Source organism: Mauremys reevesii, linkage group 2, assembly GCF_016161935.1.
Source record: "Mauremys reevesii isolate NIE-2019 linkage group 2, ASM1616193v1, whole genome shotgun sequence".
Classification (NCBI taxonomy): Eukaryota; Metazoa; Chordata; order Testudines; family Geoemydidae; genus Mauremys; species Mauremys reevesii.
Window position 1 is genome coordinate 262,836,496 of NC_052624.1, and position 15,026 is coordinate 262,851,521.

At 49.1% G+C, this 15,026-nt stretch overlaps 1 protein-coding gene across 10 annotated transcripts in view; it reads right to left on the reverse strand.

The window, feature by feature from the left end:
- SAMD12 (sterile alpha motif domain containing 12) overlaps positions 1–15,026 on the reverse strand; it is a 220,619-nt gene that overhangs the window by 135,759 nt on the left and 69,834 nt on the right. Inside the window, exon 4 of one of the 10 annotated variants that reach the window (XM_039527942.1) lies at positions 14,153–14,520. The exons of 8 other annotated variants lie outside the window; for them this stretch is intronic. In XM_039527942.1, coding sequence (XP_039383876.1) covers positions 14,390–14,520 — 131 coding nt within the window. In that variant the 3' untranslated portion in view covers positions 14,153–14,389. Of the gene's footprint in view, positions 1–14,152; positions 14,521–15,026 lie in introns of those variants that run through there. One more of the 10 variants, XM_039527941.1, reaches the window with a different exon arrangement.

Below are 15,026 nucleotides of genomic sequence, written 5' to 3' on the forward strand. Positions count from 1 at the left end.
CCAAACAGAGGGGTCGCTTTGGAGGATAGGTTTCAAATTCAAAATGATCTTGACAAAGTGGAGAAATGGTCTGAAGTAAACAGAATAAAATTCAATACGGACAAATGCAAAGTACTCCACTTAGGAAGGAAAAATCAGTTGCACATATACAGCATGGGAAATTACTGCCTAGGAAGAAGGGATCAAAGGGTCATAGTGGATCACAAGCTAAATGTGAGTCAACAGTGTAACACTCACAAAAAAAGCAAACATTCTGGGATGTATTAGCAGGAGTGTTGTAAACAAGACACAAGAAGTAATTCTTCCGCTCTACTCTACGCTGATTAGGCCTCAACTGGAGTATTTTGTCCAGTTCTGGGCGCCACATTTCAGGAAAGATTTGGACAAATTGGAGAAAGTCCAGAGAAGAGTAACAAAAAGGTTAGAAAACAATCTATGAGGAAAGATTGAAAAAAATGTGTTTGTTTAGTCTGGAGGAGAAGGGAAGACTGGGAGGGGACATGTTAACAGTTTTCAAGTATATAAAAAGGTTGTTACAAAGAGGAGGGAGAAAGACTGGTCGTCTTAACCTCTGAGGATAGGACAAGCAGCAATGGGCTTAAATTGCAGCAAGAGCAATTTCGGTTGGACGTTAGGAAAAACTTCCTAACTGTCAGGGTAGTTAAGCATTGGAACAAGTTGATAAGGAGGTTGTGGGGATTTTTAAGAGCAGGTTAGACAAACACCTCTCAGGGATGGTCTAGAGATAATACTTAGTCCTGCCACGAGCAAAGGAGACTGAACAAGATGACCTCTTGGCGTCTCTTCCAGTCCTACAATTATATGATTCTATGCTGATAGCCTGCAGGGAAGAATGAACTGGAGAGAGACCCCGTTGAGATGCCCATATCAGGAAGCATTTCCATTTGGCCAGGTAGGTAGCCCTAGTAGACGGTTTCCTACTACCTAGAAGGACCTGTCGAACTTGCTCTGAACAGGCCTGCTCCTCTGGGTTCAGCCATGTAACATCCATACCATCAGGTGAAGGGAGGTGAGGTATGGGTAGAGCAACTGGTCGTGATTCTGTGAGATCAGGTCCAGACGGAGCAGAAGAGGGGATGCTATTGATAGATCCAGTAGTGTGCTGAATCAGTGTAGGTGTGGCAACACCAAGGCTATAAGAATAACTCTTGACTGGTCCCACTTGATTTTCAGGAGGGCCTTATGAACCAGAGGGACCAGGGGGAAAACGTAGAGCGGGGGCCCTGACCATGGGAGCCGGAAGGCTTGAGAGAGGGAGCCCAGACTGTGGCCGTGCAGCAAGCAAAACTGATGGCACTTCCTGTTCTGCTTGGTCATGAACAGGTCTACCTGGGGAGATGAACCTGATGATTTCCAGGTGAAGGGACCATTTGTGGTGAGAGGAAAATGACCTGCTGAGGTGATCCGTCAGCGCATTCCAGACTCCTGGAAGATGTGATGCCTCCAGGTGGATGGAGTACTTCACCCAGAAGTCCCATAGATGGATGGCTTCCTGAAACAGGGCAGAGGACTGAGCACCTCTGTTTGTTGATATGGAACATGGCCGTGGTATTGTCTGTGAGAAGTTGCACTACATTGTGGGGGTGGGGTGGGGTGGGGGGAAGAACACTTGACAACCTAAGCCTACAGCCCTGAGTTCCCTAACGTTTATGTGCAGGGATAGTTTTTCCCGGAACCATAGGACCCGAGTCCTGAGGCAGTCGAGGTGAGCTCCCCAAACAAGGTCTGATGCATCAAAGACTAGGGACGCTGATGGCTGAGGGGTGACAAGGGGTAACACCATCATTACTGACATTGGGTCCTTCCACCAGTCTAGAAAGGCGAGGACCAAGGAAGGAACAGTGAGCACCAAGTCAAAGTGGTGTCTGTTTGGGGAGTAAACTGATGCCAGCTACAGCTGTAGGGACCTGAGACACAGCCTTGCATGCTGAACCATGTAAGTACATGTGGCCATGTGCCTCAGAAGTTTGACGCAAACTTGGGAAGTCATAATTGGGTGTACCTTGATCTTGGATATCAGGTCTGACAGTCTGAATTCTGGAAGGAAGGCTCTAGTCTGGTCAAGTCAAGCTCTGCCCCCAATAAATTCTATTCTCTGAACTGAAAAAAGAGTCAACTCTTCCCTTCATCAACAAGCCCAGTGCCTGGGAGGTGGCTTGGACCATGCTGATGCTCTTCTGCACGTGAGTTTCTGACCTTTAATCAGCCAGCCAGTCATCTGAGGAAGGCCACTATTACCACTATTTGCTGCCATACACTTTGTGAACAGTGTAGGGACTCCAGACAGGCTGAAGGGACAAGCAGTGACCTGGTAGTGGCATCGATTCACAGTATATCTGAGAAATCTTCTGTGGCCACGGAAGACAGAAATGTGAAAGTATGTGTTCTTTAAGTTCAGTCCCCTGGAGGGAATGATGGAGGCCAGGTGGAATCTCAGTTTCTTGAGATATCTGTTGAGTTAACATGGGTCAAGAATGGGCCGGAGGCCCCCCTTGGCCTTTGAGATTAGGAAATATTGGGAGTAGATTCCCCTCCTCTCAAGTCTTGAGGAACCTCTTCCACAGTCCCCATGGGAGAGAAGTTGCTCGTGAGAAGGGTTCCTGAAGAGGGACAGGGATGGCAGGTGGGAGGGAGGGCTGGATAAAAACTGAAGGGTATTCCCCATTGTCACTGTACTTAGGACCCAGCAGTCCGATGTTATGTGAAATGGTCTAAAAATAAAAGAAAGGCAGGATCTGAAGCAGGAACTGGTATAGCATCCTCAGGTGCCTCTACAGAGATCTGCTTGGGCCCACCGGAGTACCTATGAGGACCCAGCTGGGTGGTTGAGGTGGACTGGAGTGGGACACCATTTGTAACCTCTTCCATTTGTAGAGCTCCTGTATCAGAGACAGCATCAAGAAATGAGGTAGCTGTTGGGACCTGAAGTGCTTCCTGGAAGCAGATGAAGCCTAGAGGCCCAATGTCCTGAGGGTGGGCTTTAGAATTCTTCAGGCCGTGAAACTTTGTTTCTGTTTACTCTGAAACTAGTGAGATGCTTTCAAAACGGAGGTCCTGGATGGATTGTTGGACCTCGTGAGGAAGTCCTGAGGACTGGAGCCAAGAACACCACCTCATGGTGACAGCAGAGGTCACTGTCCTCACTGCTGCATCAGCTGCATCCAGAGCTGCCTGGAGAGATGTCCTGGTTATATTCTTACTCTCCAAGAGGGCAATAAATTCTTGCCTCGAATCTTGAGGCAGAGAGTCTGAACTTTTCCAAGGAGTTCCACAGATTGTAAACGTATCTCACCAGCAAAGTTTGCTGGTTAGAGTAATGCAGTTAAAGGCTACCCTTTTAAACCTTTTTTTTGCATCTTTTTGTTTGGGGGTAGCGCTCACCTGGCCCTGCTTGTTCCTCTCATTGGCTGCCGACACAACAAGGGATCCTGGGGGAGAGGATGCGAGTACAGATGCTGGCACATAATATTTTTTCTGCCCTCTTTGAGGTGGGGGGCAGAGAAGAAGGAGTTTTCCAGAGGGCCTTGACCGGACCCATTACAGCCTCATTAATGGATAAGACCACTTTGGAGGGAGCTGCTGCAGCCAGAAAGTCAAAGCTGTGGGGATGTTTCCTTAAGTGCCTCAATTTCCAGCCTCAGGTTAGCTTCTATCCACTTCAGAAAGTCTTGATGGGCCCTGAAGTGGTGCTGAGGAAGCAAGCTACTGGGCCCCAAGATGGCCTCGTCTGGGGAAGAGGCAGTGGCTTGCGCTGGAGGAGGGGCTTCTTCCTCATCCTCAGTGACATCCCTGGGAGACATATCCTGAACATTGATACTGGGGTTGGTACCGGACTTGGGGTCCGGTGCTGAAAGGGAAGAGGCAATAGGCTGCCTCTTCAAAACCATTGAGTAAAATCAATGGGAGGAAGGACCTGGTACCAAGGGAAACCCCCAAGGTTCCAGTATAGCTACTAACCTGTTGGCCAGGGAGGACCCGCACAAGGAGTCCCTTCAGACTCAAAAAGTCCTCCCTCAGTGAAGTGATACCGGTCTCTGCCTCTGTATGGTGCCGAGGGTTCGGGGACTGGCGGCAGACTGGAGATGGTCACGACAATGAGATCAGGGCTGGCTTGCCCCTAGAAGGTGCCACTGGGCCCAGTGCCAGTAAGGAGCTCCTTCCTGTTCCTGGTCATCGTGTAGGCCAAAAGCCTAATGGAGAGAATTGTCTTAAGTAATAACATGAGAATTGTTCTAAACAGTAACATTTTTCCATTTTGCTTATTTTGTTAGTTATGAATTAGTAAGAAGAAATTGTTTTGGTTTTATTCTGCTTTACATATTAATGATTGTGTTTAGGAGGTTAGAAGTGTTGGTTGGTAATAAGTCTTGTTTTTGAAATTATTTACTCTTTTAAGGGACAGGGGGCGCCAGTACTGATGGCCTGGATGGTCAAGAGGGGAGTGGAGAAGTCAAGAGGCACCAACTTTATTATCAGAATCACCCAGATAGCAGATTGACGACCCTAAAGCACAGGCATATGCCCCAAGGACGAGATAAAGAGTGGAGCCAGAGGAGTGAAGCCAGTAACAACCCAAAATAATGCTGGTTGGGAGCAACTTGACTACCTCGCGATTAACAGCTCCGGTGTCACCCAGCAAGGTCCATAGACTTGTCTGAGAACTTATACTATAAAAGAAGGGTGTATTGCCATAGGACTTTGGGTTCATTCTGCATCAACATCGGACGCATCCGATAGAGACCCAGCTCCAGCTCCTCCCCTTCCTCATGTACAGTTTCAGCTGGCCACTGGAACTGACCGAGTAACGCTAAGGACTGGTAACTATAAGATCCAGCTGGAGAGAGAGAGAGAGAGAGAGAGCGCAAAAGCATATGCTGATTTTAATGCTTAACTTGTACTCTCAATAAACGCGGCATATTGCTTTATCCCCTTGAAAAAAAAGATTCCATGTGCTTCTTATAAACATAACAATCGGAGCCAGCAGCTGTCCCATCCGAGTTAGGGGGACCGGGAGAGATAATAAATCCCTGGCGGCTGCAAAACCCTCTGGGTCAAGGGTCAGTCAGGCTGCTGGTACCGCAGTGGTTTCCAGGTGTAAGTGGAGGGTCTCATACCAGACTCAGCACTCTGGGTGGAGTCGATGGTGCCACCATGGGACCAGGGATGGAGGGGTGTCCCAGCATGGGTCGCACTGTGCTGCCTTCCCCCTGCTTGCCCTTTTTCTGCACCAGTGAGTGCCCTCTGTCGGGGTGTTGCTTTTTGTGCTTCTTCCTTGGCACCGGAGATGGTGAACTGTGCCAGAAAGAGCACAGTGCCAGAAGAGCTCTTTGCACCAAAGCCGAAATGGAAGGTACAGAACTGAAGCGGCGTGACTCTGAGGCTGGTCTGAGAATGGCTTCCATAAAGATAGTCTTGACCCTTATTTCGCTGTCCTCTTTAGTGCAGGGTCTAAAATCCCGACAAATCCAGCACCTGTCCCTCACGTGAGTTTCTCCCAAACACTTTAAGCAACTGGAGTGCAGGTCGCTCACAGGCATAGGTTTGCTGCAGGAGGCACAAAGTTTGAAGCCTGAGGACTGGGGCATGCCGAGCCTCTGGGGTGAAGAGAGTCCCTCAACGATAAGGACTATTTATCTACACTAACTATTTACACAAACACTAATTACAATATCTATATTGTGATGGAGCAAGGCCGGATGGCTACAGGAAAGTATTGAGGAGCAGGTATGTTAGCTCCAGGCTAAGCAAATCCCTAGTACCATGGGAACCAAAATGGCAGTTGCTCCAGGCTAATCAAGGCACCTGGGGCCAATTAAGAACTTTCTAGAAGGCACCGGAGAGAGCTACATTGATTGGAGCACCTGCAGCCAATCAGGACGGGCTAATCAAGGCACCTGGTATAAAAAGGGGAGCTCACTCCAGTCTAGGGAGGAGGAGCCAGAGGAGAGAAGTGCGTGTGAGGAGCTGGGAGCAAGAGGCACAAGGAGCTGAGACTGAGAGGGCGTGCTGCTAGAGGATTGAGGAATTATCATACAATCAAGCATTATCAGACGCCAGGAGGAAGGACCTGTGGTGAGGATAAAGAAGGTGTTTGGAGGAGGCCATGGGGAAGTAGCCCAGGGAATTGTAGCTGTCATGCAGCTGTTATAAGGGGCACTATAGACAGCTGCATTCCACAGGGCCCTGGGCTGGAACCCGGAGTAGAGGGTGGGCCCGGGTTCCCCCCAAACCTCCCAACTCCTGATCAGACACAGGAGGAGTTGATCCAGACTGTGGGTTCCACCAGAGGGGAAGATCACTGAGGTGGGCAAATCCGCCAAGAAGCGCAGGACCCACCAAGGTAGAAGAGGGACTTTGTCACAACTGGTGTCAGGAGTGGGATCTTTGGTGTGCACAGCGCGGCGGAAGAAGGAGGGTGATTTAAAAACACACACAAAAAAAAAAGAGGGTTAATTTTTTTTGTGTCACCACAATGGATGGGCACTGATACAAGCCACGGCGGCCCAGCAGGAGGCTACCCGTGTCCAGGCAGCCACCCAGCAAGAAGCAGTGCGGCTGCAGCAAGAAACTAAGCGCCTGCTGATGGACCAAACTGCTCAAGACCGAGCTATGTTGCAGGAACTGGTAAGCCAGGTAAAGACCCTTACAGAGCTGAACCGTGGCCATGATGGGACGCAGCTCATACGGGCTAGCCATTGGCTGCAGAAAATGACGCAGGAGGATGATGTAGAGGCATACCTTCTGGCCTTTGAGAGGACAGCCCTACGGGAGGCCTGGCCTCGAGATCAGTGGTCTAGCATCCTTGCCCCATTCCTGTATGGGGAGGCCCAGAAGGCCTACCATGATCTGCCTGAAGAGGCTGCAGCAGACTACTCCCAGTTGAAGGCAGAGATCCTGGCCAGATCTGGGGTAACGACCGCAGTGCGGGCCCAGCGGTATCATGAGTGGAGGCACCAGGAAGACAAAACCCCGCGGTCCCAATTGTATGACCTCATCCATCTCGCACGAAAGTGGTTGCAAACAGAATCCCGGAGTCCGGAAGAGATGGTAGAGGTTCTGGTCATCGACCGGTACATGAGGGCCCTGCCACCAGATCTCCGCAAATGGGTAGGCCAGAACGATCCATACACCTATGACGAGATGATCACGCTGGTAGAAAGACACATGACAGCCAGAGAATTGACCCAACTATGCAAGGAAAGCCCCTTCCGTAGCAAACACCCAACCCCAACCCGGGAAGGAGGGACAGCCAAACCCCTGGGGAGTCCTAGGTGGAGGAAGAGGGGGGCTGAAAACCCACAGAGACTCCAGAAGGAAGGGATTGGCCTGAGTGGAGGAAACCCTGGGACTAAACCCCCTAGCCCACATGATGGGAGACTGACTAGAAACAGTTATAGATGTTATGCTTGTGGGGAGTGAGGACGCATAGCAGCAGTGTCCCAGCACCGAAGAACCTATGCAATGCAACTTGGGGGATTGGGAGGTCCCATGCTCCCTTATCCACCTTGCGGGCGTTGCATTAGCCCCACATAACTACACCAGGCCAGTGAAGATAAATGGAACAGAGACTACAGCACTGGTGGACTCAGGGAGTGCTATCACCCTTATATCGGGTAAGCTAGTAAAAAGTAGCCAGCTGCTACAAGCCAAATGTGTAGCAGTGACATGTGTGCATGGGGCCATGAGCCAATACCCCACCATCCCAGTGGAGATAGAGGTTCAGGGGAACCCCATTGAGGTGACAGTGGGCATTGTTCCTAAACTCCTATATCCTGTAGTTATTGGGAGACACTATCCAGGGTTTGATAATTTCACTTCCCTGCAGCCTCTCAGGGGGAAGTGGAGACCCTGTTGGCAGCGACTCATCATTGGGGGAATGTCAAACCCCCATGTTTTCTGAGTTCTCTGGATCTTTTCTCAGCCCCCCAAAAGGCCCGGAAGACAAAAAAAGAAAGGAGGGCCGCGAAGGCTTTGGGAACCCAGATCCTGACCCAGGGCCAGAAGACTGCGCTAGTAGGCAGATGGGCACGAGCAGCCAACAGAGAAACTACCAACATGGAAGGTGAGCCAGAGGCTGGCCCCAGCCATGATGGCGACAGGCCATTGGAAGAAGCAGAAGCCGGCCCCTGGGAGCTCAGGCAGGGTAGTCCTGGGAGAGACACATTCGGACGGGACCAGGCAGAGGACCCCAGATATGATAACGTCAGGAAAGAGGTGGCTGAGATAGATGGGATAGCAGTGGAGGGGAAGGTCCGAGGTCCAGGACCCTACTTTATAGTTGTCATAAATAAACAGATCAGGGTTAAGGTCTCTTTTACCTGTAAAGGGTTAACATGCAGTACCTGATGACCACCTGACCAGAGGACCAATCAGAGACAAGATTTTTTCAAATCTCTGTGGAGGGAAGCCTTTGTCTGTGTTCTTTGTGAGAGTGCTTTTTTGGATCTAAGAAAGAACAGTCATGTCTCCAAGTTCTCCTGGAGTAGTTTCTACTAATTAATAGTGAGTATTAATTAGAAAGGCGAATTAGTCTTTTGAGTTGTTTTCTATATTTGCAATTGGGTGTTTTGCTGAAGGAAATTCTTTATTCCTGTTTGCTGATATTGCTTTTACTGAGAAAGGAAGGAGAGAGGAATCTCTCCAGAACTTAGCAAGGTTATACCCTATGAGTGTCCAGCTTGGACTCAGAGATTTTGTACTTTCTTTTTATTCTTTAATAAATTCTTTTCTTTTCTATTAAGGACTTGTTTGGTCTTTCCTTTGGTGGATTCTCAGGGAAAGAGAAGGGGGAGGTATCCCTCTGTAGTTAGATCCCGGTATCTCTCCTAGGAAAAGGGAGGGGGGAGGAAGCAGGGGGAATGGTTTATTTCTCCTGGGTGTAAGAACTCCATGGATTTGGGGCTCTTGGAATCCCCTAGGATTTTGGGGAAGGACTGTGTCTCAATCCACATTTCCTGATTGAGTGGTGGCAGCTTTACTAGATCTAAACTAGGATTTTAGTTTAGAGGGAAACCAAGTCAGGTCCCCACATTGGAGCCCAACAGTTCCAAGTGGGGGTGAGACCTTTGACATGGTGGCATGCGGGTCCTCACCTTGAAACCCCCCAGTTTCAAGTGAGGGTAGACCTATGACAATAGTGAAGAAAGATCTCCTGTACCGTGTGGTGCAAATGCAGGAGCAGGAGATACATCAACTTCTGGTGCCACGAAAACATCAAAGCCATATTGAGCCTCGCCCACAGTCACCTGTTTGGAGGACACTTAGGGGTAGAGAAAACCCAGGCCAGGATCCTGCGGAGGTTCTTCTGGCCAGGAGTACATGAAGATGTCAGGCGATACTGCACCTCTTGTCCAGAGTGTCAGCTACATAGCCCTCGCCCACACTTACGGGCCCTTTGATACCTCTTCCAATAATAGAGGTACCATTTGAACGCATAGCCATGGATCTGATTGGGCCCCTAGAGAAGACAGCTCGGGGCCACCAACATGTGCTGGTTGTACTAGACTATGCTACCCGATACCCGGAAGCCATCCCCCTACGCAACACAGCTTCCAAGACAATAGCTAAGGAGCTAGTACAGATCTTTTCCCGGGTTGGGCTACCCAAGGAGATACCGACTGATCAAGGGATACCTTTCGTGTCTAAGTTGATGAAAGATCTCTGTTCATTGCTCCATGTACAAGCTCTACGGACCTCTGTATACCACCCACAAACAGACGGCCTTGTGGAAAGGTTCAATAGGACCCTCAAGGCCATGATCCGGAAAGTGGTGAGCCGGGATGAGAGAGACTGGGATACCCTATTGCCTTACCTCATATTCGCCATCCGGGAAGTTCCACAAGCCTCCATAGGCTTCTCTCCATTCGAACTACTATATGGGTGCCACCCCCGAGGCATATTGGATATAGCCAGAGAAGCCTGGGAAGAGGAGCCAAATCCCGGAAGGAACATAGTCGAGCATGTAATACAGATGAGGGATCAGATAGCCCGAGTTACACCCATTGTACGAGAACATTTGGAGAAAGCACAGGAGACCCAACGGGCCCATTATAACCACCAAGCAAAGCTTCGACGGTTCCAACCAGGGTATCGAGTAATGATCCTGGTGCCCACAGCAGAAAGCAAGCTGTTGGCCCAGTGGCAGGGACCCTATGAAGTGATTGAAGCCGTGGGAGAGGTAAACTATAAGGTGCAGCAGCCAGGCCGCAGGAAACCGGAGCAAATTTACGACATCAATCTTCTAAAACCTTGGCATGATTGAGAGACAGGCTTAGTCACCCGGGAGACCCTTCCCCAGGAGGATAACTTACATGAGCAAGTGAAGATATCACCCGACTTGACGCCAATCCAAAAGATCGAGGCAGCCGACATGATTAATCGCAATCGAGATGTGTTCTCTACAAAACCGGGGCGGACGACCGAGACCTATCACCATATCCGCACGATCCCTGGAGCCAAGGTAACACTGAGACCCTACCAAATCCCAGCAGCCAAAAGAGAAGAAATCAAGGCCGAAGTAAAGAAAATGTTAGAATTAGGCGTTATTGAAGAATCCTACAGTCAGTGGTGCAGTCCAATCGTTCTAGTGCCCAAACCTGATGGTACCACGAGATTCTGTAATGACTTTCGCCGACTGAATGAAGTATCCCAATTTGATGCATACCCCGTACCACGCATCGACGAACTGGTTGACCGACTGGGTAGTGCCCGATTCTTGACTACACTGGATCTGACAAAAGGGTATTGGCAGATTCCCCTGACCAAAGAAGCTAAAGAAAAGACAGCGTTCTCCACCCCAGACGGGCTATTCCAGTACACGGTTCTCCCTTTTGGGTTACATGGGGCCCCAGCCACATTCCAGCGCCTCATGGATAAGCTGCTGCGCCCCCATACTAGTTATGCAGCTGCATACCTAGATGATGTCATCATCCATATGCCAGACTGGGGAACCCACTTGGAGAAAGTTGAGGCAGTGCTACGCACCTTAAGGCGGGCTGGCCTCACCGCTAATCCTGCTAAGTGTGCCATAGGACTAGCAGAGGCTAGGTACCTGGGATATATATATTGTAGGAAGAGGTATAGTGAAGCCCCAAACTAATAAACTAGAAGCGATTCAAAACTGGCCCCGGCCGACCCGAAAGAAGCAGGTCCGTGCATTCCTAGGCGTGGTAGGCTTATTCCCCACTTCGCCAGTAGGGCAAGTCCTCTAACGGATCTGGTGAAGGCTCGAGGTCCAGACATGGTGAAGTGGACCGATGCTGCAGAGGGGCATTTGTAGACCTTCGGACAGCCCTCTGTAATGACCCCGTACTCATAGCCCCGGACTTTACCAAGGAATTTATTTTACAGACAGATGCCTCTGTGGTGGGGTTGGGGGCAGTTCTGTCCCAAATGACTGGAGATGAAGAACACCCGATTCTCTACCTAAGCAGAAAGCTGCTCCCACGAGAACGGAAGTATGCAGTAGTCAAGAGAGAATGCCTTGCTGTCAAATGGGCCATGGAGACGCTGTGTTATTACCTCTTGGGCCGGCGATTTACTCTTGTGACGGACCACGCACCCCTCCAGTGGATGCAGAGAAATAAGGAAAAGAATGCAAGGGTTACCAGGTGGTTCTTATCCCTACAACCATTCCAGTTCCGTATACAGCATAGGGCTGGATGCCACCACGGCAACGCTGATGGTCTTTCACGAGCACACTGCCTAGCGTCCCAAGTTGCCCAACCCTATGGTGTTGAGCAGAGGGGGGAGGATATGTGATGGAGCAAGGCCGGATGGCTACAGGAAAGTATTGAGGAGCAGGTATGTTAGCTCCAGGCTAAGCAAATCCCTAGTACCATGGGAACCAAAATGGCAGTTGCTCCAGGCTAATCAAGGCACCTGGGGCCAATTAAGAACTTTCTAGAAGGCACCGGAGAGAGCTACATTGATTGGAGCACCTGCAGCCAATCAGGACGGGCTAATCAAGGCACCTGGTATAAAAAGGGGAGCTCACTCCAGTCTAGGGAGGAGGAGCCAGAGGAGAGAAGTGCGTGTGAGGAGCTGGGAGCAAGAGGCACAAGGAGCTGAGACTGAGAGGGTGTGCTGCTAGAGGATTGAGGAATTATCATACAATCAAGCATTATCAGACACCAGGAGGAAGGACCTGTGGTGAGGATAAAGAAGGTGTTTGGAGGAGGCCATGGGGAAGTAGCCCAGGGAATTGTAGCTGTCATGCAGCTGTTATAAGGGGCACTATAGACAGCTGCATTCCACAGGGCCCTGGGCTGGAACCCAGAGTAGAGGGTGGGCCCGGGTTCCCCCCAAACCTCCCAACTCCTGATCAGACACAGGAGGAGTTGATCCAGACTGTGGGTTCCACCAGAGGGGAAGATCACTGAGGTGAGCAAATCCGCCAAGAAGCGCAGGACCCACCAAGGTAGAAGAGGGACTTTGTCACAATATACACTAGAAACTATGTTTAAAACTACAACTAAGAATTAGAATCCAAAAATTACTGGGAAGAAGCCTTGCTGATGCAACCATTATGGGCAGTAAGAAGGAACTCAGCAGATGGGTGGCCAGTGCCCCTTCACCAGCGCATGAGCGTGCAACTCCAGAGGGCACTAGAGCTGACCCAACGGAAAAATCTCTGGCAACGGTGAACACGCGCACACCTAACATGGAAAGGACGTCAGCAAGCACTTGAGGAAGAACAGTTTTCTCACCTATGGTTACTTTTCAGCATCACCAACCCAGAGACAGTGACCCACCGTTAATAGATGCAGAGCGCTGACCTTTGTTCCCTCAGTGATGAACAACAAAGGGCCATGACAGAGTCAGGAATAGAACATGGGTTTCCTGAGCTCCAGTCCATCGCCATCGGATCACACATGTGGGCTCAGCAGAGCTCACTGGGATGTCTAATCAAGCTCTGCAAACCAAGGGGTGAAAGCCTCACCCTGGTAATTGAACACCAAGAGGCGTGAGTGAAACAAACAGGAGGAAAATGCAAAATGTCAGTGAATTATCTAAGTATTGATAGGGTCTCCTTCACCATATTATCTGGGCCCCCAATAAAGATGAATGGATTTATCTTGGCAACTCCTTCGTGAAGAAAGGAAATATCTTCATTGTACAGATGGAATACCTGAGTTACTGAGAGATTAAGAGTATGTCTAAACTGCAGTTAAAAACCCACAGCAAGCCCGTGTCAGTTGATTCAGGCTCACGTGGCTCGGGCTAAGAGGCTGTTAAATTGTGGTGTGTGAAATCAGAGGGTCCCAGACAACCCAAACATTAGAGCACTGCACAGATACAAATCTATATCGGCAGAACTGCAGGGCTCTCCCAGGAACCACAGCAGCAAAAGGAGCAGAACATGGGCCGCCACTCCCAGGAGTCAGCGCCCCGCGATGGCAACTCCTCCAGCGTGGCTGTACCGCCTGCAGCCCTGCCCCCACACCCTGCATGAGGCTGTCTGCATCTCCTGTCTGGGGGCGTGCGCGCATCACATGAACACAAGAGCATGACCAGGGACAGCTACCAGTGAGCCAGGTGCCCAGTTTGCCAGTACGGTTCCCGGGACATCCCTGCAGTTTATATCCGCGGATATCCACATCCATAGATATAAATTTGTATCCACACAAGACTCTACCGAACATCTACACCACAATTAAACAGCTCCTTAGCCCAAGCCCCGCAAGCCCAGGTCAGCCGCAGGTGTCTAACCTCAGTGTAGACATACCTTACATGTCTTGCCCAAGCTCAGAAGTGAAGTCTAAAGCAGAGCTGGGCATTCTCAGACTTCCAGTTTAGTACCTTAACCAGAAGACCATCCTTCCAGAAATGTGTTACTTAATCTTGGGATCACACAGATATGATAAACCCCTCACATTTGGCATTCAAGTGGACAAGTTAAATTTGCTCATATTTAAGAACCAGATTTGTATGTGTATTTTATGATAGCGGAAGGCAGCACAGAAGATTTAATGCCAGCTTCTATTTGATATTATAGAATTAGACAGCGTTTAAGAGGTGATTTGCAGCATGTACATTTTTGCATATATGAATATGTTCTAGTCTCTAAAAAAATTATATTGATTCCTGTTCATTTCTTCTTTAAAACCTTAATTTAAAAAAAAAAAAAAAAGGGGCTTCTGTCCTTTCAAGTGCCTCCAAAATCAAATTATTTCACTTGGGCTTACGTGCCTCTTGTGTATTACTTTGACAGAATGAGGTTTGTTTAATGATCATAGCATTAAAGATTCTTGCTCCGAAGAGATACATTAGCACACTTCAGGGGCTCTGTGTAAAAAACAAGAGATGATGGAAGGTTTCTTAAAAATATAAAACACATTAACAAGCAGTTATTTAGGCATATTCCTTATTATGCTGCCACCAGGCTGATAGTTATCCTTGGGAAAACCTGTTCTTTATTCACCCTGGACTCAGTCCTGCTCCCTTTAAAGTCAATGCAAGCCAAAACTCCTGCTGTCTTCAGTTGTGTAGGTTCAGGCTCTATAACAGAAGGGTAACAATAAGAAAAGCCCCTCCCCCCCAGGATTTAAATGTATTCTGCCAGACTACTTTATAAAAATAAAGGCCTGCTCCTCCATTGCCCTGCACCTTGTGTTGTGATTTACATCAACGTGCAGTGGGTGTAAAAGGCTACTCAATCAGAACAGCAGCATTTTACAATTCCTGTACACTGGTGTAAATGACAACACAAGGTGCTGGACAATGGAGAGTCAGGCCTAAGGTTTTATAAAATCTGCAATTAATGTGTTCCCATGTAAATGTGTCGGTACAATAAAGACAGGTTTTTGTTTGCATTTCAACATCCCCACGAAGTGCTTGCACCTGAAAAAAGGCAGCATGGGGCTAGTGCAATTTTTTTTCCGGTAACTGCCATGAGGTGGGAGGTGCTGTGCATACAAAAGGGAGGCATATACCTTGCCATGATCATCTTAGAATCTAGAGAATAGCAAACAGAACAATCGGTAGAGAAAATAGAACATAAAAGT